The following is a 27428-nucleotide window of genomic DNA, read 5'->3' as shown; positions in this document are numbered from 1 at the left end:
TAATGACGCTAAATCCCTTCTGTCGACACTTGGTCCATATTTCAACATTCTCAACATAGTCACTTGCCTATCTAAGATCATCTTAAACACCTTTATCATGTTTGCCTGCACCACCATCCCAGGCACTGCATTCTGTGAACCCTGCACTCTTTGTGTAAAATAAAATACTTGACCCACCCATCTCCTTTGAACTTACCCCTTCTCACCTTAAAAACATATGCTCTAGTATGAATCTTTCTGATCCTGAGGTAAAGATACTAATTGTTAATTTTTGACTCCTGTAATTTTATAAACTGACATTAGGGCTCCCTGCAGACTCTGCCATTCCAGAGAAAACAACCTTGAGTTATCCAGCTTTCATTTTGTGGGCCAAAGGGCCTTTTCCCTGGTGTGTGATTGCATGTTGCTTTAAAGGTCAGACCTGGGCTAACCTTCCCCTAATAAATGCGGCTGAACCAGACACTTGATTCCTGGTTTACTTAATTGTCTCCTTTTGAACTCCACAGCTGTCCCAGCAGGATTTGAATTCAGGCCTTCACGTTGTGACTGCCTCTTTTTTACTTGTCTGGTGAGGTTGCCACCACAGCGATGTGTTTCTTTGCAGAATCCTTGTAGTTGTGCAGCGACATTGATAATGGGTTTGTTTGGGTCACAGCTCAGAACACCATGGCCGGTGCGGACCAGGGAATCAGCTCCGAGCTCATCAGTCTAGAGGTGGAGTCTGACAACGTCCCCGACCTCACGTTAATCGACCTTCCAGGCATCACTAGGGTTGCTGTTGGTAACCAGCCACGGGATATTGGAGACCAAGTAAGGCAGAAACTGACTGTGCGGTAGGAAATTATTATGTGATAATGTAATCTTTGGATCTGAGTCGGCTACTGAAGTTTCTATTTACGGCAAATTAAAGGGAGCGTTTCTTTCATACCTGAACATATCTGTTATTCTTTCTTCCCACTCATCCTTGTGTTTCAGGTGAAACTTGTCTTCTTCACATTTTGTTCCTCTTCTTTCACTCCTACTAGTCATCTCTCTCTGTTCCTCTTGTCTGCTGTCTCTACATTTCTCTTGTTTTTCACTTTATGTCTTGCCCCCTTGATCTTTTCTTCTCTCAAATGGACAATGCTGGAAGTTCTCAGAAGCCAGCAAGCAACTGGGGAAACAGTGAATACAAATATGAAGAAATTCTGCAGGTACCGGAAATCCAAAGCCAGCACACCAAATGCTGAAGGGACTCAGCAGGCCAGGCAGCATTTACGGAAAAGAGTGAACAGTTGACATTTCGGGCTGAGACCCTTCATCAGGACAGGAAAGGAAGGGGAAAAGTCAGAGTAAGAAGGTGGGGAGGGATGGGAGGAATAAGTACAAGGTGATAGGTGAAACTGGGTGAGGGGGTGGGGGTGAAGTTACGAGCTGGGAAGTTGATTGATAAAAGAAATAAGGGGCTGGAGAAAGGAGAATCTGATAGGAGAGGATAGAAGACCATGGAAGAAAGGGAAGGAGGAGCACCAGAGAGAGTTGATGGGAGATAAGGTGAGAGAGGGACACAGGAATAGGGAGTGGTGAAGGTGGACGGGGGAATTACCAGAAGTTCATCAAATCGATGTTCATGCCATCAGGTTGGATGCTACCTAGGTGGAATATAAGTTATTTCTCCTCCAACCTGAATGTGGCCTCATTGTGGCAGTAGAGGAGGCCACGTTTGAATGGAAATGGGAAGTAGAATTGAAATGGGTGGCCACCAGGAGATGCTGCCTTTTGTGGCAGATGGAGCAAAGGGGCTTGGCAAAGCAATCTCCCAATCTACGTCGGGAATTACTACCCCTTTTGTTAACTGTTCACTTCATCTATCTGCTGTTCTGATATTGATCTTCTATGTCACGTGCTCTGCATTTTTCCATTCACTTTTAGGTCCTTTCTGAAGATGTTGTTTACATTTCAGCTACACAATTTATCCCAAAATGGTGACATCTTCTCCTTCTGTCCAGAAGTGAGCTGTTGGTGTTTCATTAGGAGTGCCTTCTTCAGATCATTCCAGCTGAATCCAACTGGTCCCAATCTGGACAGGAACCAGAAAAAAATTTCCAATATGCCAACTAACATTGAAAGATAACAAATCATATTGTTGAACATCTTCTTTGCCGTGAAAACATTGACTGTTTCATTTCTGTTTAAAGAGATGGAGAAAAATTGTAAATATTAAATCAATCAATCAATCAATTTGTTGAATGAATTAAGTTTCCTTATTCTTCGTTCAGATCAAGCAGCTAATTGGCTCCTACATTAAGGAGGATAAGACCATTAACCTTGTTGTCATACCATGTAACATTGACATAGCGACCACAGAGGCCCTGAAAATGGCCCAGGAAGTTGACCCTACAGGAGAAAGAACACTGGGTAAGGAAAAAGTTTCTCACTTTTAGAAGGTTGCTGTATTAATAATGCACCAAACCTCCGATTAAACATCAAGGGTTTGGAACAGCTATATATGTTCCCTTAAGACATTATCATAGAACTTCATCAAAGAACATTTGACAGTGAGTCTTACAACGAGTTCTTAGATCGTGGAAGTAGGTTCTGTGGATCTCTTAAAGGTGAAGTGAGTGACGGAGAGATTGTACAAAGAAATGTCCGAGGACAAGAACATACAGTTGAAAGTACAAGGGCCATTGGTGAAGCTAAGAAAGTAGGTTGTGGATGGAAGGGCTAGTATTGCAGACATGTAATAATTTCTCTGATGTTGGTGTTTAGTGTGTGTGTGTGAGTAGGTTACCATGTTTACTATTATTGTATCCAAAGCCTTTCATTAGCTGTAAAGAGATCTGGATGTTCTGAAAAGAACATAAACATTACTGGATGATTTCCTTCCCCTGGAATTAAAACAGAAAATTGTTAATGTACTCAGCAGGTCAGGTCAGTGAATGTTGCAGGTTAATCTTCTACTGCAGTTGTGCAATGTCTTGGTGAGACCACACCTGGAGTATTGTGTGCAGTTTTGGTCCCCTAATCTGAGGAAAGACATTCTTGCCATAGAGGGAGTACAAAGAAGGTTCAGCAGATTGATTCCTGGGATGGCAGGACTTTCATATGAAGAAAGACTAGATCGACTGGGCTTATACTCACTGGAATTTAGAAGATTGACGGGAGATCTTATTGAAACGTATAAAATTCTAAAGGGATTGGATAGGCTAGATGCAGGAAGATTGTTCCTGATGTTGGGGAAGTCCAGAACGAGGGGTCATAGTTTAAGGATAAAGGGGAAGCCTTTTAGGAGTGAGATGAGGGGAAACTTCTTCACACAGAGAGTGGTGAATCTGTGGAATTCTCTGCCACAGGGAACAGTTGAGGCCAGTTCATTGGCTATACTTAAGCGGGAGTTAGATATGGCCCTTGTGGCTAAAGGGATCGGGGGGTTGGAGCGAAAGCAGGTACAGGGTTCTGAGTTGGATGATCAGCCATGATCATACTGATTGGCGGTGCAGGCTTGAAGGGCCAAATGGCCTACTCCTGCACCTATTTTCTATGTTTCTTTCTTCAGAATAGAGAAAAAGTGAGAGAACAAGCATGTTTTAAGGCACAGAAAGGAGGAAAGGATGGGAAAACAAAGGGAATCTCCTATCATGAATCAATTGCATTTGACTATCTGGTATAGGCCGACTTCAAGCTGATAATTCCGTGGTGGCAAAGTAGTTGGTGCTGCTGTCTCACAGCTCCAGGGTCCAAGCATCAGTTCTGTTTGCATGGAATTTGCAGTGGGAAATCTCCCTGTCACATGAAAAACATGCAGACTCCACACGGACAGCATGCAAGGTTAAGATCTCATGTTTCTCATGCTGTGAGACACAATTGCTTGGGGTAATTACTACCCATTATGCACTGGCATTTAAGGCAGCAATGAAGGTCCTCAATCTCAGTCAGTCCATACTGCCACACACAGATGTAGAAGGATTCCTCATTGCTATTTCCGTAACAATTTTGTTTTACCATTCAGGGTTGTTAGCCCTGAGTTGACCTCCGAACCTGGAGAACACCCTTAGTCTGGCTTGTACCCTTTGACCTGTTTAGCATGGGTGACCCTATCAAGAGCCAAAGCATAAAGGCCCGACTCCAGCCAACACTGCTCTCTGGGTCATTGAGGCATGCAAGCCTCCAAACCCAATGACAAGTTTGTGGTCCTCTTGAGGGAATTGCTTTGAGTGCTGTTTAGTTATTAGATCATTGTTTATCTTTCTGGAGGGTGATGAATGAGAAACAGAAAGCAACAATATGCTGATAATCTGAACTTTGGAAGTATACAGGCAACATCTGTAGGGAGGGAATCACGGAGTTCATATCATCACAAGGATTTTGCTGGGGCCATCAGCATCGATGAAAATGAACAAACAGTTGACATTTCAGGCCAAGACCTTTCAGGACTGGAAAGAAAGTGGGGAGAAGGTCTCGACCGGAAACGTCAACTCTTTCATGAATGCTGCCTGACCTGCTGAGCTCCTCCAGCATTTATGAATATGTTGCTTTGGTTTTCCAGCCTCTGCCAAATTTTTGTGCTTTTGTTTTGCTGGGGCTGCTTGGCTTTGGTTATAATGAGAGAGTGGATAGGCCTGGAATGTAGGAAGCTGAGGGGTAACCTGATGCGGGTATACAAACTCACGAGAGGCATGTGATCGATAAGGTGAGGGATCACAGTCATTTTCCCCAGGGCAGGGGAGTCTAAACCTAGAGTGCCAAGGATTCAGGAAAAGAAAGACGATTTAACGGGGACCTGACAAGCAAGCTTTTCACACAGACGGTGTTGGGAGTATGGATCAAGCTGCCAGCTCTCCGCTGGCAATTGCAGTGTTTAAAAGACATTTCGGCAATGCATAGATTGGAAAAGGTTATGGGTGGTTTGCAGGCAAATGGGACTAGCTCAGGAAGGCTTCATAGTTGGAAAGAGGAGTTGGGGTACAGGGCCTGTTTCCATGCTGTGACTAATGGATGACTTTATATCTTGGAAGACTATCTACATGGAATAAATGAATTCAATATGGAGGCCTGAGAGCTGAGCCTCCAGTTTGTATTGGGCTTCATTGGAAGTATCTAGGAGGTCAAAGACAGCGTTTTCTCGTTTTTAGAACATAGAACATAGAATAGTACAGCACATTACAGGCCCTTCGGCTCACAATGTTGTGCCGACCCTCAAACCCTGCCTCCCATATAACCCCCCCACCTTAAATTCCTCCATATATCTGTCTAGTAGTCTCTTAAACTTCACTAGTGTATCTGCCTCCACCACTGACTCAGGCAGTGCATTCCACACACCTACTACTATCTGAGTGAAAAACCTTCCTCTAATATCCCCCTTGAACTTCCCTCCCCTTAACTTAAAGCCATGTCCTCTTGTACTGAGCAGTGGTGCCCTGGGGAAGAGGCGCTGGCTGTCCACTCTGTCTATTCCTCTTAATATCTTGTACACCTCTATCATGTCTCCTCTCATCCTCCTTCTCTCCAAAGAGTAAAGCCCTAGCTCCCTTAATCTCTGATCATAATTCATACTCTCTAAACCAGGCAGCATCCTGATAAATCTCCTCTGTACCCTTTCCAATGCTTCCACATCCTTCCTATAGTGATGCAACCAGAACTGGACACAGTACTCCAAGTGTGGCCTAACTAGAGTTTTATAGAGCTGCATCATTACATCACGTCTCTTAAACTCTATTCCTCGACTTATGAAAGCTAACACCCCATAAGCTTTCTTAACTACCCTATCTATTTGTGAGCAACATGTACCCCCAGATTCCTCTGCTTCTCCACACTACCAAGTATGCTGCCATTTACTTTGTACTCTGCCTTGGAGTTTGTCCTTCCAAAGTGTACCACTTCACACTTCTTCGGGTTGAACTCCATCTGCCACTGCTCAGCCCTCTTCTGCATCCTATCAATGTCTCTCTGCAATCTTCGACAATCCTCTGCACTATCTACAACACCATTAACCTTTGTGTCGTCTGCAAACTTGCCAACCCACCCTTCTACCCCGAAATCCAGGTCGTTAATAAAAATCACGAAAAGTAGAGGTCCCAGAACAGATCCTTGTGGGACACCACTAGTCACAACCCTTCAATCTGAATGTACTCCCTCCACCACAACCCATGCCTTCTGACTTTCTGAATAAGCCTACCGTGTGGAACCTTGTCAAGTGCCTTACTAAAATCCATGTAGATCACATCCACTGCACTACCCTCATCTATATGCCTGGTCACCTCCTCAAAGAACTCTATCAGGCTTGTTAGGTATGATCTGCCCTTCACCAAGCCATGCTGACTGTCCCTGATCAGACCATGATTCTCTAAATGCCCATAGATCCTATCTCTAAGAATCTTTTCCAACAGCTTTCCCACCACAGACGTAAGGCTCACAGGTCTATAATTACCCAAACTATCCCTACTACCTTTTTTGAACAAGGGGACAACATTCGCCTCCCTCCAATCCTCCGGTACCATTCCTGTGGACAATGAGGACATAAAGATAGCCAGAGGCTCAGCAATCTCTTCCCTTGCCTTGTGGAGTAGCCTGGGGAATATTTCGTCAGGCCCCGGGAACTTAAATGTCCTAATGTATTTTAACAACTCCAACACCTCCTCTCCCTTAATATCAACATGCTCCAGAATATCAACCTCACTCATATTGTCCTCACCATCATCAAGTTCCCTCTCATTGGTGAATTATTCATTGAGGACCTCGCTCACTTCCTCAGCCTCCAGGCACATCTTCCCACTTTTATCTCTAATCGGTCCTACCTTTACTCCTATTATCCTTTTGTTCTTCACATAATTGAAGAATGCCTTGGGGTTTTCCTTTACCCTACTCGCCAAGGCCTTCTCATGCCCCCTTCTTGCTCTTCTCAGCCCCTTCATAAGCTCCTTTCTTGCTACCTTATATTCCTCAATAGACTCATCTGATCCTTGCTTCCTAAACCTCATGTATGCTGCCTTCTTCCACCTGACTAGATTTTCCACTTCACTTGTCACCCATGGTTCCTTCACCCTACCATTCTTTATCTTCCTCACCAGGACAAATTTATCCCTAACATCCTGCAAGATATCCCTAAACATAGACCACATGTCCATAGTACATTTCCCTGCAAAAACATCATCCCAATTCACACCCGCAAGTTCTAGCCTTATAGCCTCATAATTTGCCCTTCCCCAATTAAAAATTTTCCTGTCCTCTCTGATTCTATCCTTTTCCATGATAATGCTAAAGGTCAGGGAGCGGTGATCACTGTCCCCCAGATGCTCACTCACTGACAGATCTGTGACCTGACCCGGTTCATTACCTAATACTAGATCTAGTATGGCATTCCCCCTAGTCGGCCTGTCAACATACTGTGACAGGAATCCATCCTGGACACACTTAACAAATTCTGCCCCATCTAAACCCTTGGAACTAATCAAGTGCCAATCAATATTAGGGAAGTTAAAGTCACCCATGATAACAACCCTGTTATTTTTGCACCTTTCCAAAATCTGCCTCCCAATCTGCTCCTCGGTATCTCTGCTGCTACCAGGGGGCCTATAGAATACCCCCAGTAGAGTAACTGCTCCCTTCCTGTTCCTGACTTCTACCCATACTGACTCAAAAGAGGATTTTGCTACATTATCCACCCTTTCTGTAGCTGTAATAGTATCCCTGACTAGTAATACCACCCCTCCTCCCCTCCCCCCCCCCATCCCTTTTAAAGCACTGAAATCCAGGAATATTGAGAATTCATTCCTGCCCTGGTGCCAGCCAAGTCTCCGTAATGGCCACTACATCATAATTCCATGTATGTATCCAAGCTCTCAGTTCATCGCCTTTGTTCCTGATGCTTCTTGCATTGAAGTACATACACTTTAGCCCTTCTACCTTACTACCTTTACACCCTTTATTCTGCTTCTTTTTCATCAAAGCCTCTCTATATGTTACATCTGGCTTTACTCCATGCACTTCTTTCACTGCTCTATCACTCTGGGTCCCATCCCCCTTGCAAATCAGTTTAAACCCTCCTGAACCATGCTAGCAAACCTACTTGCAAGGATATTGCTCCCCCTCGAGTTCAGGTGCAACCCATCCAATCTGTACAGGTCCCACCTTCTCCAGAAGAGATCCCAATGATCCAAAAACCTAAAACCCTGTGCCCTGCAACAACTCCTCAGCCATGCATTCAACTGCCATCTCCTCCAATTCTTACCATCACTATCACGTAGTACTGGCAGCAATCCTGCCAGAAGACAGCATTTTCCCGTTTTTCCTCAAGTTCTGATGTAACCTTGTGAACCTTTAACATTCAACTCAGCATTTCTCTTTCTGCTTGATAGGCCGTGTATTGTCATCTTTCCCCTTCACTTCAGATGATGTTAGAGGTGTATATTGGGTGAAGACACACAGTCCATGGAAAGGCCATCAAAAACTAGAAGGTGTAGGTTTAAGGTAAAAGGGGAAACGTTCACAGGACACATGAAGGGCAACTTCTTTACACAGAGGGTAGTGTGTATCCTTGAATGAGCTGCCAGCAAAAGTGGTCAAGGTGGTACAGTCACAAGCAAGAGAGAATCTGCAGATGCTGGAAATCCAAAGCAACGCACACAAAATGCTGGAGGAACTCAACAGGTCAGGCAGCATCTATGGAAAAGAGTAAACAGTCGACGTTTCAGGCTGAGATGCTTTGGCAGGATTGGAGAAAAAAAGAATAGGAGTATATTTAAAAGGTGGGAAAGGGGAGAGGGAACTACAAGGTGATAGGTGAAACCTGGAGAGGGAGGGATGAAGTAAGTAGCTGGAAAGTTGATCGGTGAAAGATACAGGGCTGGAGAAGGGGGAATCGAATAGGAGAGGACAGAAGGCCATGGAAGAAAGAAAAGGGGGTGGGGGAGGAGCACCAGAGGGAGGCAATGGGCAGGCAAGGAGATAAGGTGAGAGAGGGAAAAGGGGACGGGGAATGGTGAAGGAGAGGGCGGGGGAGCATTACCAGAAGTTTGAGAAGTCATGCCATCAGGTTGGAGGCTACCGATACGGAATATAAGGCCTTGTTCTTCCAGTCTGAGTGTGGCCTCATTGCGACAGTAGAGGAGGCCATTGATTGACGTATCAGAATGGGAATGGGAAGTGGAATTAAAATGGATGATCACTGGGAGATCCCGCTTGTTTGGAGAAAGGAGTGTAGGTGCTCGGCGAAGCAGTCTCCCAATCTACATCGGGTCTCCCCGATATACAGGAGGCCACACTGGGAACACCGGACATGGTACATAAACCCAACAGACTCACAGGTGAAGTGTTGCCCCACCTGGAAGGATTATTTGTAACCTTGAATGGTAGTGAGGGAGGAGGTGTAGGGGCAGGTGTAGCACTTGTTCCGCTTGCAAGGATAAGTGCCAGGAGGAAGACCAGTGGGGAGGGATGAATGGACAAGGGAGTTGCGAAGTATATATAAGTTAGAGATACATTACTGAACAGGCCTTTCTGGCCCAACGTGTCACACCACCTGGCAACCCACCTATTAACCCTAGCCTAATCACAGAACAATTTACAATGACCAGTTACCCTACTAACTGGAATGTCTTTGGGATGTGGGAGGAAATCCATGCATTCACAGGGAGAATGTACAAAATCCATACGGTTGACATTGGCATTGAACTCCAAACTCCGATGCCCTGAGTTGCAAGAGCATTTGCTAACCACTGCACTATACTGCGTGTGTAGCTAATGTGCTGCTTGTTGAACTAACATCCAATCAGAATCCTGAAAATAGTTTGATGTTGGTCAGAAGTACGTTAAATCCACATGAAGGTATACACCCAGAATCAACTCTAAACTAGGATCCACTCAGTGGCGATGGAAGATCCAAGGGCGTAGGATTTGATGTGTAGAAATATAGACATCATTCAGGAATTGGCCTGATAGGACAAACTGCCTTTCTCTGCCATTCCACGACTCTGCTGCTTTTAACAGAAGTCTTGCTGTCTTTTTCATATGCAGGTATATTGACTAAACCTGACCTGTTTGACAAGGGAACAGAAATAAACATCCTTAAACTGGTGAATAACGAGGTTGTTACTTTGAAGAAAGGTTATATGGTTGTGAAATGCCGTGGACAACAGGATATTAATGACAATTTGACACTGGCTAAGGCTTTAGAGAGTGAGAAAGCTTTTTTCAAGCAAAATAAGGTTTTCAGGTAAGACAAAATGGTTGTTATTGTTCCTTTGTCATCATATTTTCATTGTTATTGTTTCAATAGGGAAGATTACAAAGAATATTGAATATTAAAGCACACATCTTGTCTTTGTAGTCGGCAACTGTGGGTTGAAGAATGATTAACTAATTAATAAGGAAGGATCTCAGCCCAGAACATGAACTGTTTATTAATTTCCACAGATGCTGCCTGACCTGCTGAGTTCTTCCAGCATTTTCTGTGGGTTGCTTTGGATTTGCAGGATCTGCAGACTTTATGATCTCACCTAAGTGGTCACAGGAATCCAGATGTGATGTTTTTCTCTTACCTTCTTGTTTTTTCTTAGAACACTCTTGGACGATAATGCGGCGACAATACAGTGTGTGGCTGCTAGATTGTCGAAAGAATTGGTGATGCACATTCAGGTGAGTGACTCTTTATTTCATCCAGTATACTGAACTTACTGCCTGTTACACTGCTGGCGTTTAGCTCTTCCATCTCTGGCAGTGGTCAGGGCTTCCTTCATCATGTCAGTAGCTTCCTCTCAGTTTTCTCTACTGTCAGTCATGCAAGACTCAGGAATCCATCGCACTCAGATGTAGAAGCACACATCTTCATTGCTGTTTCCGTAACAATTTTGTTTTACCAGTCAGGGTTGTTGGCCCTGAGCTGAATGCCCAGACCTGGAGCTTGGTAGACCACTATTCGTCTGTCCCCTACCCTTTGACCTGTTTGGCATGGGTGACCCTACCAAGAGGCAAAGCATAAAGCCCTGACTCCAGCCAACACTGCTCTCTGGGTCATTGAGGTATGCAAGCCTCCAATCCAAGGTTGTGGTCTTCTTGGAGGGTATGTAGTATAAACCTCTGTATTATACTCGGAGTAGCTGTAAAACCCTGAAAAACAGCGCAGCAAGCAGCTCGTTCAGCAAATGGCACAATGTCCTCTGATCCTCTTCTGGTAAGATGGTGGTGTGCTCCGGGGGCCAAACAAAGGAGTTCTTTTCTCTTTTAAAAATGTCTTTCTTATGATTGCAAGACAATGCTGGACTCCAGGAACTTCGGGTACTGCAGGCTACCCCATCAGTGAGCTGCTTGTTGGTGGAGGAGCTGGACTCGGTGAAGACTGTGTTGCTGTCTGCTACAGGAAGTATTTGGTGCGCGAAAGCAGCGTGCAGAGTAACCGCGGGTGACTGTCTTAGACATTTCTCTTGCAATCACAGAACCCTGTTGGACATTGATAGTGTAAGATGCGACAGCCAGCCTGTAAGTTGTGTGGCTTTGTTTGTAGTGATGACTAGGCCGCAATCCACGGGCTTGCCTGCTGGGTATCCAGGAGAGGAGACGCCGGAGGCATAGCTTCCATACTGGGTTGGAGGTTGGTCTCTCCTGTCAGTGCTGCCCTCCAGTGTTACATCAATGGAATGACAAGTTGGATTGCATGTGTTTGTCTACAGACTGCTGGGAACTGTTGGCTCTATACATATATATCTAGATAGATACGCACACACACACATTTTTATTCTGTGACAGTATTCAGAGTTCAATCCCAGCATCCTCTGTAAGGAGTCTCTGTACGTCTTCCCCATGGAATGCACGGTTTCCCCTAGTGCTCCACTTTCTTCCCACAGGCCAAAGACGTACCAGGTAGGTTAATTGGTCATTGTAAATTGTCTTGTGATTAGGTTAGGGTTAAATCGGGGTTATTGGAGGTTGCTAAGCAGTGAGGCATGATGGGTTGGAAGGATGTATTCCGTTCTGTATTTCTAAGCCAGGGGATCCCAACTTTTTTTTATGCCACGGACCAATACCATTAAGCAGGAGGTCTGTGGATCCAAGGTTAGGAAACCCTGTGCTAAATAAATAAAAATTTGTTTTCAAAAAAAGGCGAAATCAATGCTGCCTGGGAGAGGTAGATAGGTTTTAGAAGCAATTCTTCAGTTAGAGAGGGGCAGTGGGGGAAAACTCTGCCTGCTCAAGACAGTTTTGTAGCGTATAATAACATGTTCTCAACTTCTCTCCACAATGAAGAGAACTTTACCAACAATTCAGAATGAAATTCAGCACAAAATTGCGGATACCAATAAGGAATTGCAGAGGCTTGGACGGAGAGTGCCTGTGGATGATGAGGAAAAGATGTCCTTCCTCATTGACGTAAGTACAATTGTAATGTCCTGGTTCATATTTTTTCCTGTTATGCTGTATGTATTTCAGTTTGTGTTCTATGCGAGCTGCTGGTTTTCAGCTTATGTTTGGGTTACTGTTGAAGATAAGAGATGAGGAGAAATGTGTGCCATCCAATTAGGATGGTCAGATTAAGGGGAGGTTTCTCTGGTGAGGTGCACTAAGGATGGGCTTGGTGCTTTTGTTGGAGAGGAGATGAAGAGAGAAGACACTGGGGAGAACCGGTTGTAGCGTACGATCGGTGGGAGACCCATTTGTTCGAGATGGATTGCGAGTGATGTTCAGAAGCTGGTGTGTGCTTTCACATGGACCAAGGGCCTAGCACATGAATGACAGAGAAGTTCAAGATGAGCACCAACTTGTGTAGATTTGACTCTTTAATTAGAATGGGCCCTTTTCTTTTTGTTATTTTTTACTACCCCTTTAGTTAAGATTCATAAATATAATTTCTTTAATCGTATGCAGTGTACTGTCTGTTGTTTCGTGGCATTAATTTGTAACGGAATAGCAATTGACACAGCATCCACACAAACCGGGGTTTGGGGTGGGATCAAGTGCGCCTCAATCTCACGAGTTTAGCGGGGCCAGAGATTGTCTTTCCTTAAATTGTGTAGCCAAGGAAATCGGGGTGTTTCACAATAGCGAACTCACTGAGGGATCTTCTCCAAAAAAAGTTTAGCTTTGTGACAAAAATGTTTGAGCCATTTTGATTTGATAGAAGTCAGGCTGACAGGAGAGCTAGGGAACAGAAGGCAATCATTCAGAACTTCTCTCAAGACTCAGCCTGTAGGCTCTCAGTGAGCTCATTTGTAATTTAATTTGTGATAAATTATTTTTGTCCCTAATGGACTAAGAGGCACTATACCAACAATGTAATCTACACTGCATGTTTTTCTTTTAGCATTGGGAAGAAGATGGTGGTGATGTCAGATATTGTTCAGTAATGAAATGAAGCAGAAGGTGCTGGAAAACTTCAGCTGGTCAGATAGCATCAGTGGATAAAGATACTGTTAATATATTTGGCCAAAGAGCCTTTTTCAGAGAACAAATATAGCTCTTTGTCTGCTTCCATAGATGTTGCCTGATCTGCTGAGTGTTATCAGCGTTTTCTGTTATAATTTCAGATTTTCAGCATCCATAGTGCTTTGATTTTCAGTTATTTTACAGTGTTGTGTCCACGTCCAAGCATAACACTCCATAACCTCCTGAGAGAGGTTGCTGAACAGATAGTGGATGCATTGGTTATGATCTTTCCAGAATCACTTGATTCTGGCATGGTCCCTGAGGACTGGAAGATTACAAATGTCACTCCACTCTTTCAGAAGAAAGGAAATGATAGGCCAGTTAGCTTTGACCTCAGTGGTTGGGAAAGTGTTAGAGTCTCTTATTAAGGATGAGGTATCGGGGTATTTTGAGACTAATGATAAAATAAGTCAAAGTCAGGATGGTTTATGTAAAGGGAAATCTTGCATGACAAATCTGTTAGAGTACTTTGAGGAAATAACAAGCAGAGTGGACAAAGGAGAGGCATTTACTTGGATTTTCAGAAGGTATTTAATAAAGTGCCACATACGAGGCTGCAGAACAAGATAAAATCATATGGCATTACAGGAAAGATACTGGCATGGTTAGTGGAATGGCTGACAGCCATAACACAGTGAGTGGGAATAAGGGGAGCCTTTTCCGTATGGCTGACAGTGACTAGTGGTGTTCCTCTGGGGTCAGTATTGGGACCGCTACTTTTCATGTTGTTTGTAAATGATTTGGATAATGGAATTGATGGCTTTGTGGTAAAATATGTGGATGATACAAACGTAGGTGGTGGGGGGGGGGAGGCAGTGCTGAGGAAGCAATGCAATTGTTGAAGGACTTAGCCAAATTGGAAGAATGGGCAAAAAAGTGGCAGATGGAATAGAGTGTAGGGAAATGTATGACAATGCATTCTGGTAAAAGGAACAATACTGCGGACTATTTCTAAATAGGCGAAAGGTTCAAACATCAGAGGTGCAGAGGGGCTTAGGACTTCTTGTGCAAGACTCAAATGCAGTGTTGGCGTTTATTTCAAGGGGAATAGAATATAAAAGCAAGCAGATAATGCTGAGGTTTTATAAGAAACTAGTCAGGCCACACTTACAGAGTATTGTCAACAGTTTTGGGCACTATACCTCAGAAAGGATGTGTTGTTATTGGAGAGGGTCCAGAGGAGATTCACAAGGATGATTCCAGGAATGAAGGGGTTAACATATGAGGAGTGTTTGGCAGCTTTGGGCCTGTACTCACTGGAATTTAGAAGAACGCAGGGGGAATCTCATTGAAACCTATTGAATGTTGAAAGGACTCGAAGGGTGGATGTAGAGAGGATATTTCCTATGGTGGGGGTATCCAGACTAGAGGGCATAGCCTCAAAATTGAGGGGCAACCCTTTAGAACAGAGGTAAGGAGGAATTTTTTTAGCCACAGAGAGTGGTGAATCTGTGGAATGCTCTGCCACAGACTGCGGAGGAGGCCAAGTCCAATGGGTATATTTAAGGTGGAAGTTGATCATTTCCTGATCAGTCAGGGCATCAAAGGATATGGCGAGAAGGCAGGTGTATGGGGTTGAGTGGGATCTGGGATCAGTCATGATGAAATGATGGAACAAATCAATGGGCTGAGTGGCCTGATTCTGCTCCTATGTCTTATGGTCTTGGAGTACGAAGTCACGGTATGTGGACGTGATGTGCCAGGTGTGACTACAAATGAATGACCTCAGTCGTGTGGAATAACTGGTGAAAGTGGGGTTGTTTTCTATGAAGCGGAGAACTTACGTAAGTGGAAATTGGAATAGAGGTTTTCCAAAGCACCAGTGGGCGTGTTTGAGTAAATAGAGTGAAACTTGCTATCCGGGCAGCACAGAGACTGGCTGAAGAGGAAGAGGCAGCAGAAAGAAATACTTCTATTCAGGAGCAATGTTGTAACTGGAATGCAGTACCAAGAATAGTAGCTCCATTTCCAAAGGGAAAGAGGATTCGAAGGAGCTTCAGAGGAAGGCTGGGAGGATTAGGACTATTTGGATGGATTCACCAATGGACCATCAATACAATATGGTGAAGTGGTGTTTTCAGTGCTGGAGAGTGCCATGATTTAATCCAAGTGGCAAAATGCAACAGACAGTATCTATAGAGAGAAATATGCAGTCGACATTTGAGGCTGAGACTTTTCATCAGAGGTGCCTGTGATATTCTCTTCCACTGAAGTTCAGGGCAACCCTCTCTGACTGCTCCCCTCTGTGATCTCCACTAACTTCTCGAGGGGAGTTTAGTGAGATCCTCTCTCACTGCTGTCCCCCTCTACAATCTCTACTGTCTTCTCTCCAGGAGTTCATCGAGATCCTCTCTCCCTGCTTTCCTCAATGATGTGTTTTATCTTCTCTTCGATTGGAGTTCATTGAGACCCTCTCACTGCTCCCCCTCTGTGATCTCCACTGCTCTCTGAATTATTTATTCACTTCCACAAATGCTGCCTGACCTCCTGAGTTCCTCTAGCATTGTGTGTGTGCGTGCTTATTACTGTGGATTTCCAGCATGTGTAAGATCTCTTGTGTTTGAGGCATAATCCAATGTTTGGTATAAATAGAACCTGCAGTGGAGAAGTCTTTTAACAGGGTCATATTTGAAACTATCTCATTGACACCAGCTTTTTATTCCCCAAATGCAATTATAACAAAATGTGTATTCTCAAAGCCTATTTAAGACAGGCCTGGTAACACACCCATTATGTTAGCATTACCCTCACACATCTGTAATCCCACCCCTGGTCAGTAGGTGTCACTAAGTCACTCCACTTCTGTTTTGTATATCGGCCAGCTCTCTATCATTTGGACCAGATGAGGGGTCTCTACTCTCCATTTCACTCCATAGGTGCTACCAACCCAGAGTTCTTCCAATGCTTTGTGTGTTGCTGCAGATTCCAGCATCTGCAGTCTCTCTTGTGTCGTTAGGTGCTGAATTTATCTTCACCACTTGACAACTTCAAGAGAAATATAGCACCAATATCCATATGTAGCCTTGTTTGAACTTAGAAGAATTCTTGACTTCATTAGCTAGCAGGGATGTGGACTGGTCATTTAGTTTAAGTGGAGCTGGCGATAAAAAACATTCCAGACCCTGACACCAGCTACAACTTTGCCCCGTTCTTGAGCATCAGCAAGGATCCAAACTCCAATCCTGGCTTCACTCACCCACCCCACTCACAGTCTGGCCTGCGGCTCTGCACACAGTCTAAATCCTGGCTCTGGCCACACATCCTACTTCCACCCTGGACCACTGAATCACATTCCAGACTAATGGGTGAGCCAGAGGATAGACCAAACCATCAGATTAAAGCTTTGTTACAGACCCTGGCGCTTTCTGAAGGTAGGGATGCTCTCTGGTTAGGTCACATTTGGAGTACTGTGTGCAGTTCTGGTCACCACTTTACAGGAAGGATGTGGGAGCATTGGAGAGGGTACTGATGTTCACCAGGATGTTTCCTGCTCTTGAGAGTATTAGCCATGAGGAGAAGTTGGAGAAACATTGATTATATGTTCTGCAGTGTCAGAGGCTGAGAGGCATCGTGACTGAAGATAAACAGTGAGAGGCATAGAAACAGGAGATGGCCTTTTTCCTCAAGGTGGAAATATCAGATACTAAGGGCATAACTTTACCGTGAGAGTGGCAATGTTTAAAGATTTACGAGGGCAAGTTTTTTTTTACACAGAGAGTGGTAGGTGCCTAGAGCAGGCTGTCTGTGTCAATGTTCAAGCGGGATTTAGACGGGCACATGAACAGACGGGATGAGTGGATATAGGCTGTGTGCAGGCTGATGGTAGTTGTCTGTCACATTCACAGGTGACAAGAAACCTGTGTGAGAGAGTTTTCAAGTGGAAAAGCCATGGCACTGGGGTGATTCCACTCTCTTGATCTCGGACGTCCGGATCCAATGGTACGAGGAGCTGTCACACTGGAGTCTTCCTTGGCTGCAGTGGATGTCCGTGACTTCTGTGCCTCACTGTGCCCTTTGCTCTCCACAGAGCGCTGTAAATCCTGGCCTTTGGGTCTCAGTGTACTCAGTCTGCCATGCTGGAGCTGAATTTGCATGGTAGGGCAGGCATGTCCATATCTCACTGGGGTACAAGACAACCCCCCCCCCCCCCAACTTACCCTCACCTGGTTTAGCTTGCCTGTCGAAATGCTGTACCAGAGTGTGACTACTCTCGTATGTCAATAACTACTAGGAGCCACAGGTGGGAGCTGGGTGTCCAATGGGGAATGCGCAGCCCCAGAATGGACACATCAAGCCCCTTCACCAGAGGTGCTACCCCTCCCTGAATACCCCATACAGCTCATGCAGGCCGATAGGATTAGTTTAAATCAGCATCAGTCAGCACAGACATTGTTGCTCAAAAGGCAAGTTCCTATGTTCTATTCTTCTATATATTCTGTGTTCTTATTGAAACCTTGGTATTAATGTTAGCATTGACACAGTGAAAAACTTGTCTTGCATACTGTGCAACAAACTCAAAATGCTGGAGGAATTCAGCAGGTCAGGCAGATTCTATGGAGGGGAATAAACAGTCGACAATTCAGGCTGCGACAAATCATCGGGACTTGGCCCAAAACGTGGACTATCCATTCCTTGCCGTAGAAGCTGCCTGACTTGCTGAGTTCCTTCAGCATTTTGTGTTTGTTGCTCTGGATTTCCAGCATCCACAGAAGCTCCTGTGTTTATGTGCGTACTGTTTATATGGATTAAATTATTACACAGTGTACTGAGCTAAAATAAAACAGTAACAATGCAGAATAAAATGTGAAAGCTACTGAAAAAGTGCAATGCAGGTGAACAATAAAGTGCAAGGCTTGAACTCTTCTGAGTAGCTTGTCAGGGTAGCTGAGTGAAGACGTTTCCCCCAAGGTGGAAATTTAGAATCTGGGAATAAGAGGTTTCATTTTAATACTGGGATAAAGTGGAATTCCTTCAGAAAGAGGATTATGAATCTTTGGAATTACCTACTCTATAAAGTGCTGAAAGTGTTGCCTTCCACTGCGATGACATATTTTTCTCAAACAATTGTTGAGGGTAATGTAAGGGAGGCAGGGGTATGGTTATGCTGGCTTCAACACTGGACTTTGAGGCCTGGGTTCGAATCTGACTGGCTCCTTGAACACCTTTCACCTGTGTTGAGTGTTGAGCTTGCAACTTAGCCTCATAAAAAAAAACAAATGCTAAGGAAACAGCAAAAAAAAAGCTGCCCTCTGCATGAAAAGGAACAAAAACAAAGTAAGGGGTGGAACCTACACATAATTCACAGGCACCGACATTGAGTTGGGATTCATTTAAATGATATAATGTGATGTAATGATATGGAGTTTTATTAACTGAACTTCATGTTCTGTGCATGGTTGACAATATAGTCAGTTGTACTGGTTTGCATTAAGCTTAAAATGTCTCTGTCATTTTATTTACGAAAACCTACAACAGCAATCACAAAATGCATGTAATGGGGACGATTGTTTATAAAGGTGTCAAGGGAATGGAAAGTGCTGGTACAAGTGTGGTGCCCAAATGCATCATTGACAAATTACTCCTTGGATTATTTGCAGAAAATTAGAGACTACATTGAGGATGTCGTTAATGTAACAAGCGGAGAGTACACAAAGGACTACAGTGATGACGATAGACTGTACAGCATGGCACGTACGGCTTTCAGTGATTGGAATGATCTGCTTATTTTAGAGCAGGCTAAGTGTAAGTATTAAAACTGACTTCCATTCATATTGTAATGCGTTACGCACTTGAAAGTGCATACAGGAAGCTTCCCAAGTTTTCTTGTGAACCCAAAGGCCAATGGGTTACTGTTATGGGTGTCATGGTAGCTAGAAGCTCGTGTAATATTTTACACCACCAGTGATGGGCTTCATTCTCTGCTGCTGACTGGAAGGAGATTGTACCGTCTCCCCGTGACCGCATGGGTTTCTGCTGGGTGTTCTAGTTTCCTTTTATGTTCCAAAGACGTATGGATTTGCTTGTGGGAAAGGGCAAGAACAGAGGCCAGGCTCACCAAAGATTTTAAATTTTAAAAAAACAATAGTCAAAATATAAAAGTAAGTCGTAAAGAGGCTTTATTCTTCAATCTTCTGTCTTTCCAGCCGAAAAGGTAATGAAAGCTAAAGTAACAGAACACTTTGCAAAGTCCCGTGGGAGAGAATTACCTGGATTTACCAGTTACAAGATCTTTGAGTCACTCGCCAGGAATCTGATTCTGAAGATGCAACCTCACTCTTTAACCATGCTAAAAGAAATATCAGGTAATGCGTACAACTGACAACAAGCCATAACCATGAAGCAGAAAAGCTTTGAGCACTCAGGTACAGATGCCTCGCTTCATTTGTACACTCAGTGGCCACTTTACTAGGTACAAGAGGTACCTCATAAACTGGCTACTGAGTGAGTGTATTCCTGAATGTTTGTGGTATTCAGCTGCTGTAGTCCATCCACCTGCACGGTTTGACATGTTGTGCATTCAGAGATGCTCTTCTGCACACCGCTGTTGTAATGCATGATTATTTGAGTTACTGTCACCTTCCTGTCAGCTGGAACCAGTCTGGCCATTCTCCTCTGACACCAACAATCATTCCACAGTCACTTACTGAAGAATGACAATAAACAATCATGAATCTTGTACTTGTTGCGAGAAGAGATTTCATAGAGGGAGCAAGGTAGGTTTTGATTGGCTAGAAGGAATACATGGTGGGGAAATGACCCCATTAGGTGATTGCTCACGGACCAGGGGTGGAAGATCTCAGGTTATTGAGGGGAAAATGTAAGAAGCAATGTGAGGATTTTGAACTGTCAGTTACTCCCTAGAAGGAGAATTGAATGGTCAGCTGAGAGTGAATAATTCACAAGGATAGAACAAAAGAGTGGGGAAATTAAACAAAACTGATTGCCAGCATTGAGCTGAAAGGATGAATGGCCTCTTTCTCAAAGAATTATATATTATAGAAATGGACTGTGTTAGCCATCAAGAACCTCACCACAATAACATCTCTATCCTAGACTATCACTGTAGATTTATATGTCACAGCGTTTCAAGTCCTTGCTTGTCCTTGTTAAATATAGTGAAAGTACCTGCCCCCTGAAGGAGCAACAACTCATATTCCGTCTGGGTAGCCTCCAAATCGACGGATTCAGCATTAATTTTTCTAACCAATATACACAAAATGCTGGAGGAACTCAGCAGGCCAGGCAGCATCGGATGGAAAAGAGTACAATCAACGTTTCAGGCCTAGACCCTTCATCGAGACTGGAGAAAAAAAGATGAGGACAAGAAGGTCCGGGGAGGAGGGGAAGAAACACCAGGTGAAAGGTGAAACCGGGAGTGGGGTTGGGGTGAAGTAAAGAGCTGGGAAGTTGATTGGTGAAAGAGTAGTGAATCTGTGGAATGCTCTGTCACAGATTGCAGTGGGGGCCAAGTCCGTGGGTATATTTGAGGTGGAAGCCGATCATTTCTTGATCAGTCAGAGCGTCAAAGGATATGGTGAGAAGGCAGGTCTATGGGGTTGAGTGGGATCTGGGCTCAGCCATGACAGAATGGTGGAGCAGACTCAATAGACTGAATGCCTAATTCTGCTCCTGTGTATGATGGTCTTACGACTGGAGAAGGAGGAATCTGATGAGAGGAATTTCATCACTGAGTGTTAGTCGAGAGATAAATAAAAACAACACAGGATCATTCTTTTGAACTGTAGAATTCCAATGACACAGCCTGAACATTTGGAAGAGGATGGAAATCATATGCACAATAGGTTTCCTCCCTATAGATGCTGCCTGGCCTGCTGCATTCCACCAGCATTTTGTGTGTGTTGCTTGAATTTCCAGCATCTGCAGATTTCCTTGAGTTAGTACAATAGGTTCTGCAGATGCTCGACATCCAGAGCAACAGATGCAAATTGCTAGAAGAACTCAGCAGCTCAGGCCCTGGAATTTCTCTAATCTCTGGTAATTTCTCTCTTTTCATTCCCGCTTCTCGCTCCATTCTTATCTCATCTTTCCTCATCTGCCCATCACCTCCCTCTGGTTCCCCTCCTCCCTCCCTTTCTCCCAGAGTCTACTGTCCTGCCCTATCTGATTACTTCTTCTTTACTCCTTTACTACTTCAAACTGCACACCACTGTTGTAACGCATTGTTATCTGAGTTACTGTCACCTCCCAGTAAGTTTCAGAGGACATTCTCCTCTGACCTCTCTCATTAAGGTATTTTTGTACACTGATCTGCCACCCACTGGATGATTTTTTGTTTTTCACACCATTGTCTGAAAATGCTAAAGACTGCTGTGTGTGAAAACCCCAGGAGATCAGTAGTTTCATAACTACTCAAACCACCCTGTCTGGCACCAACAATCATTCCATGGTCAAAGTGACTTAGATCACATTTCTTCCCCATTCTGATGTTTGGTCTGAACAACAACTGAACCTCTTGACCATGTCTGCAAGCTTTATACATTGAGCTGGCCGATTAGATATTTACTTCAATGAGTAGGTGTCCAGGTGTTCCTAATAGAGTGGCCATTGAATGCCAGTGCTTTTGCCTTTTAAGCAGGATTTACTTGTAAGTCATTTAAAACACAATCAAGACATTATAATTCTCTGACTGGCTTCACTCTTATTTTCTCTGTAGGCCTGGTCCAGAGAGTGCTTAAAAACATGACTTTGTGGCACTTTGAAGGTCTGCCGAACCTACTGAGATCGGTCCAGGTACGTGGATAGTTGACATCCGTTTTTCCATTGGCGAAGGGTTGGGAATGAGTGATGTGTCTGAAATCCATCGGAGGATGCTGAATCTGAAAAAGCAGAATCTCCCAGGGAAAATGATTGTTAATATTTAGAAAGAATTGAGGAGCTCGAGAGGTTGCGATCGGTGATCTAATGGCATGAGTTCAAATCTCACCTCAGCTACTGGAGAATTGAATCTCAGCTAATTTAAATAAATATGGAGTAATTAAAGAAAAGCAATCTAAGTAATGGCAACAATGAAACAATTGGAAAACTGTAAAACTCTGTCTAGTGATACAAGTATTGATTCTGAGTCCACTGTTATGAATTTGGATGAGAATGTAGTTGACATGCTTAGTAACTTTTTAAATGACACAAAACAAATGGTACAAACAAGAGGTGCTGGAAAGCTGAGTAACACACACACAAAATGCTGGAGGAACTCAGCAGGCCAGACAGCATCAATGGAGAAGAGTAAACAGTTTATATTTCAGGCCGAGACCCTTCATCACGACTGAAAAAATTGGTATTATAGTAGACAGTGACGGTTATGTAAGGTACAGCTGTCTCTTGATCAACTGGGAAAGTGGGCCATGGAATGGCAGGTGGAATTTAACTTGGGTGTGAAGTGTTACATTTTGGCTGTGTTTGACCCATCTCCCTCAAATCTATGTGCCTGGCCAAATGTCTTTGAAATATTGCAATTTTATCGACCTCTCCAAATTCCTCTGGCAGCTCGTTCCATATACCTGTGTGTTCTTCAGTTTGCAACTAGAGTAACTCAAAAGACCAGTTGTAGTTTTTGAGAGAAAAGTCTTGCTAGGTATAGTTTAATGAGATTATGTGAATAATGCACTTTGAAAGAGTGTGTGGGAAGGCAATATCATCGAAGGGGACCGAAAATCAACTATCAAATACCTACCAAGTATTGAAAGGCATAGATGTTGTGGATGTGGAAGTCTAGGACCAGAAGGCATAGCCTCAGAATAGGACATCCCTTTAGAACAGAGATAATGAGAGTTTTTATTTTTAGCCCGAAGTTGGTAAATCTCTGGAATTCATCATTGCAAGTGGCTGTGAAGGACAGGTCACTGGGTATATTTAAAATGGAGTTTGCTAGGTTCTTGATTAGCAAGGATGTCACTGGCTATGGAGGGAAAGCAGGAAACTGGGGTCGAAAAGGAAGAATAAATCAGTAATGAATGACATAGCAGACAGGATGGGCTGAATAGCTTTCTTCTCATAAATCTTATGGTACTATTAATATGAAATGAAATAAGTTATGAAAATACACTGCTACGTACATTTTCCCCTGTAATTGGTAATGCAGAATCCCCATTCCTATCACTGAGAAAGCAGTGATCTGAAGCCATGCTAGCTTGGTGAGGTCTGGGAGAAGCAGTTTTTACTAGATAATGAAGGGGAATCCCAGCATGGTCAGACTCTGCTGTTGATCTCCACATGGCCCAGCAATGGAGAGTGATATATGCACCAACATCTCACTCAGTATACCCTGGGTAGAAGCAACTCTCTCCAAGTCCGGGACTAACTTGAGTGGGAGTGGATAACACTGGCAGTGGTCTTTGACCCATAGCCAAGTCTGGCATTGACGCAAATCATCTGTAAAGTCCCAGCAAAGTACAGGTTGGGTATCCCTTATGTGAAATTCCAAATCCAAAAACCTCTAAAATCCAAAGTTGTTTTGAGTGCTGACATGATGTCACAAATGGTAAATTCCCCAAGGTGCCGGGAAGGTTCCCAGACATTGTGCAGATATCTGCACACCACAGACAGCTCTGAAAAGGGACCTCACAGTTGTAATGAACAGAACATAATGAAAAATAGAAAAACGCTGAATAAAGTGAAAAATGAATATCTCGACAATGTATTGAAAGAATGGATTCATTAGCGTCAGAGTGAACGTCTGCTGATCATGAAAGAAGCAAATTTCTTTCGTGGCAAACTGAAAATTGAAAGTAATTGTGAAAATTCAACAAGCTGTTTGTAGAAATTTAAGAAAAGCCACAGTATTAAATGTTTAAAGATTTGTGGTGATAAAGTGTATGCTGATTATGAAGCAGCAGAGAAATTTATTGATAAGATAGCCACTGATGAAAATCTAATGCTGCAGCAGGACGTGTGTGATGAACAAGTGTAAAACAAAGACTGCTTACTAGTAGCACATAAATTCAGAGTTGGAAATTATGGTGGTCCCAAGCTGTTCAATTATATATTCCAAAATTCAAAACAATAATCGAAAATCCTGAAAACTTTTGGCCCAAGCATTTTGGATAAGGGGTACTCAACCTATATTTACAAACAACCTGTCTTCCGCAGAAAATGATCGATGATATTCAGGAGGAGCAGGAAATGGAAGCGGAGAAAATGCTGAAGACTTTGTTCAAAATGGAAAGCCTGATCTACACTCAGGACTTAATTTACTGCAAAAAGCTGAAGAAGGTTCAGGACACATATGAAGAATCAGACGAAGAAGAAGGAACCTCAGAGAATGTTGTTAAAAACACACAAATGGCTGGAATGTCAACTCATTTGAAGGCCTATTATAAGGTGAGTTAGCCAACTAATACAACTAGATTTTTAACAATAAACTAACAATGCTACTCCCTTCAGTAGGTCTAGATTGATTGGTCTGCATGTACACAGCATTGTGAACATGAGGAGGGCAAAGGTCACCACAGCCTAAGGGTACTGAGCAACAAGTGCTTCCAGGAACAAAATAATCTGGTATAAAAGACCAAAGATGCCCAAGTTATTTTTAGCAGAAACCTCTTCACCCATCCTAAATGTGTGGTAGGATTGTTGTTGAGAATGTTTATGAGATGCTGTTCTGATTCAATGGTTCAGTTTAATATCAGAGAATGTATACAATATACAGGCTGAAATTCTTACTCTTCACAGACATCCACAGAACAGAAAAAAAACCCAAAGAATGAATGGCAGAAAATGTTAGAACTGCAAAGCCCAATCCCCCCCTCCCGTTCACAGGCAACAGCAAGAGCATCAACTCTCTCCTTTCCCCCCACTTGGTTCAGCAAAAGCATCAAATCCCCCCACCACCCACCATACAATCAATAGCAAGCCCCCAGAAACCACGATCTGGAGTTCGTCAGGAACTACTGTCCATCCCAACACTTCAACATCTCAGACAGGCTCTCCCCCTCACTAGCAAGCGGCAGAGAGTTATTGCTCCTGCAACAACAAGAGGGGAGACGAACAGCTCACTGTTTCAATGTTACAATCTGCCATGTTGCCTGTCCGAGTTCCTCGACTTGAGGACCGACTCTTACTCCCCATCAAGGGAAAGAGAGAGATCAAGTGCAGGGGTCTACAGGTTGTCCACAGGGCTACACTCCAAAGGCACACATCTTCCAGGCCACACCTGGAGATATCGAAATACCAGGCCACACAGTGAGTCCGAAAACAGGAATTCACTGCGCTTGCAAAACCATAGTCTGAGCTAAAGCTGTAGACCAAGGACTCCGACAGGACCCCAGAAACATTGAGAAGAAAAGAGAGACCTAAAAAAAGAGGAAAAATAACTCGTTTTGCAGACAAACTGGAAAAAGTTCACCTGAGTCTGCAAAAAATCTCTGCTACCAGGAAATAAGACTCTGATAAACCTGGTTAATATAGTACAGTGTATTGTCTCTCTTACCTTTTCCTTAATACGTCATAATACCAAAATGTTGTACATCTAAAGTACACAAGGTACTTCAAAAGGGTGGCTTGGTAGCATAGCAGTTCGTGCTTTACAGCACCATTGATCACTAATGTGGGTTCAATTCCCACTGCTGCCTGTGAGGAGTTTGTACATTCTCCCTGTGACAGTGGGGGATTCCTCTCGGTGCGCAGACCGTTAGGGTTAGTGAGTTGGGGACATGCTTTGTTGGCACCAGAAGCAAGGCCACACTTGAGACTAACCTCAGCACACTCCTTGGACTGCAGGCATTTCACTGCATGTTTTGATGTTTCCATGCACATATGACAAATAAAGCTAAAAATTCAATCTTTAAAAGCCTCAACCCTCACTTGCAGCAAAGACTCGCAGAAGGTTGATGACGGATCCACTTTATATTTCAGATTGCTTTGAACCGACTGGCTGATATAGTGCCAATGGCCATTAACTTTCACCTGCTGCAGGAGTTGGCAGACAAGCTACACCGTAAAATGTTGTTGTTGCTGCAGCACAGGAATCAGATTGAGATGTTGCTGATGGAAGAGGCGGGTATCTTCGAGAAGCGCCAGCTCCTCTGCAACCGCCTGAAGAGACTGAAAAAAGCTAGTGAGGCCTTGACCATGTATTAACAGAACATATCCTGCTGTTAGATAGAGTGAACATTAAATAAACTGGTGAATGAATAGCAATAGCTGTTGATAGCCCATGCATGTGGAAAGAAGCTCAATATAGTTAAAACATTATGAAAATTTTCCACTGGGTTCAGTAGTTTCCATTTAGGTTTAGGTATACGTTCAATGTAGGAATTTTCTATTATGCAAAAATTGCCAACAGAACAATATTTTATCTCTAGCCACCAACTTCTTGTAGGTGAGCAATGCAAATTTTCTGGTATTTTTAAACTATGTTCTCTTCAAAATCTATATTTAGTGATTGCAATATATATTCAGTATGAATTTGGTCCCAGTGCAGGGCTGTGCTCTGGTAATGAGACCTTCCACTAATACATTAAACTGAACTGCGTTTGATGTTTCTATGATTCAATAAAAGACTATTTCATTAATGTGTCTATTTTCCCATTTTTATTCTACTGAATTAATAGTCAGCACTTGTTTTTTTCTCACCTTTCCTGATGCTCTGACCAAGCTTAATCCCATCTCCTCCTCAGACCCGCTCTGCGTTTACATTTTTTGAGAGTTAATGACGTCGCGAAACACTGAAATACTTCAGTCTATTGGAAGGTAGATGTGTTAATAATCATTTAAGTGAAGAGTACAGTACAATCTCAACTGTTCACAGAGTAGAACTACAGCCAGGTAATTACTGGTGTCAGAAGCAAATCCATACTTGAGACTGCCCCCAGCAGAATCCTTGGACTGCAGGCATTTCACTGCATGTTTTGATGTTTCCATGCACATATGACAAATAAAGCTAAAAATTCAATCTTTAAAAGCCTCAGTCCTCACTTGCTTACCAGAATAAACATTTGATAGAATGATTTGTATTAAAGAGACTTACATCAAAGCCCAAAACCATATTTCTCCTGACTTTTTATTGATGATTACTG

At 43.4% G+C, this 27428-nt stretch overlaps 1 protein-coding gene across 1 annotated transcript in view; it reads left to right on the top strand.

Moving 5' to 3' along the window:
* The window catches only part of LOC140727545 (interferon-induced GTP-binding protein Mx-like), a 51990-nt gene extending 25066 nt beyond the window's left edge, over positions 1-26924 (top strand). Inside the window, exons 6-15 of the mRNA XM_073045014.1 lie at positions 656-810; positions 2259-2397; positions 9994-10192; positions 10536-10614; positions 12220-12342; positions 18993-19137; positions 19539-19697; positions 22070-22146; positions 24502-24732; positions 26266-26924. Coding sequence (XP_072901115.1) covers positions 656-810; positions 2259-2397; positions 9994-10192; positions 10536-10614; positions 12220-12342; positions 18993-19137; positions 19539-19697; positions 22070-22146; positions 24502-24732; positions 26266-26490 — 1532 coding nt within the window. The 3' untranslated portion in view covers positions 26491-26924. The remainder of the gene's footprint in view (positions 1-655; positions 811-2258; positions 2398-9993; positions 10193-10535; positions 10615-12219; positions 12343-18992; positions 19138-19538; positions 19698-22069; positions 22147-24501; positions 24733-26265) is intronic.
* Positions 26925-27428: the final 504 nt, after the last annotated feature.

The sequence above is a fragment of the Hemitrygon akajei genome, chromosome 5 (assembly GCF_048418815.1).
Source record: "Hemitrygon akajei chromosome 5, sHemAka1.3, whole genome shotgun sequence".
In the NCBI taxonomy this organism is placed as follows: Eukaryota; Metazoa; Chordata; class Chondrichthyes; order Myliobatiformes; family Dasyatidae; genus Hemitrygon; species Hemitrygon akajei.
The sequence above is the reverse complement of the archived record's forward strand: the minus strand, read 5'-3'. Positions and strand labels throughout refer to the sequence as shown.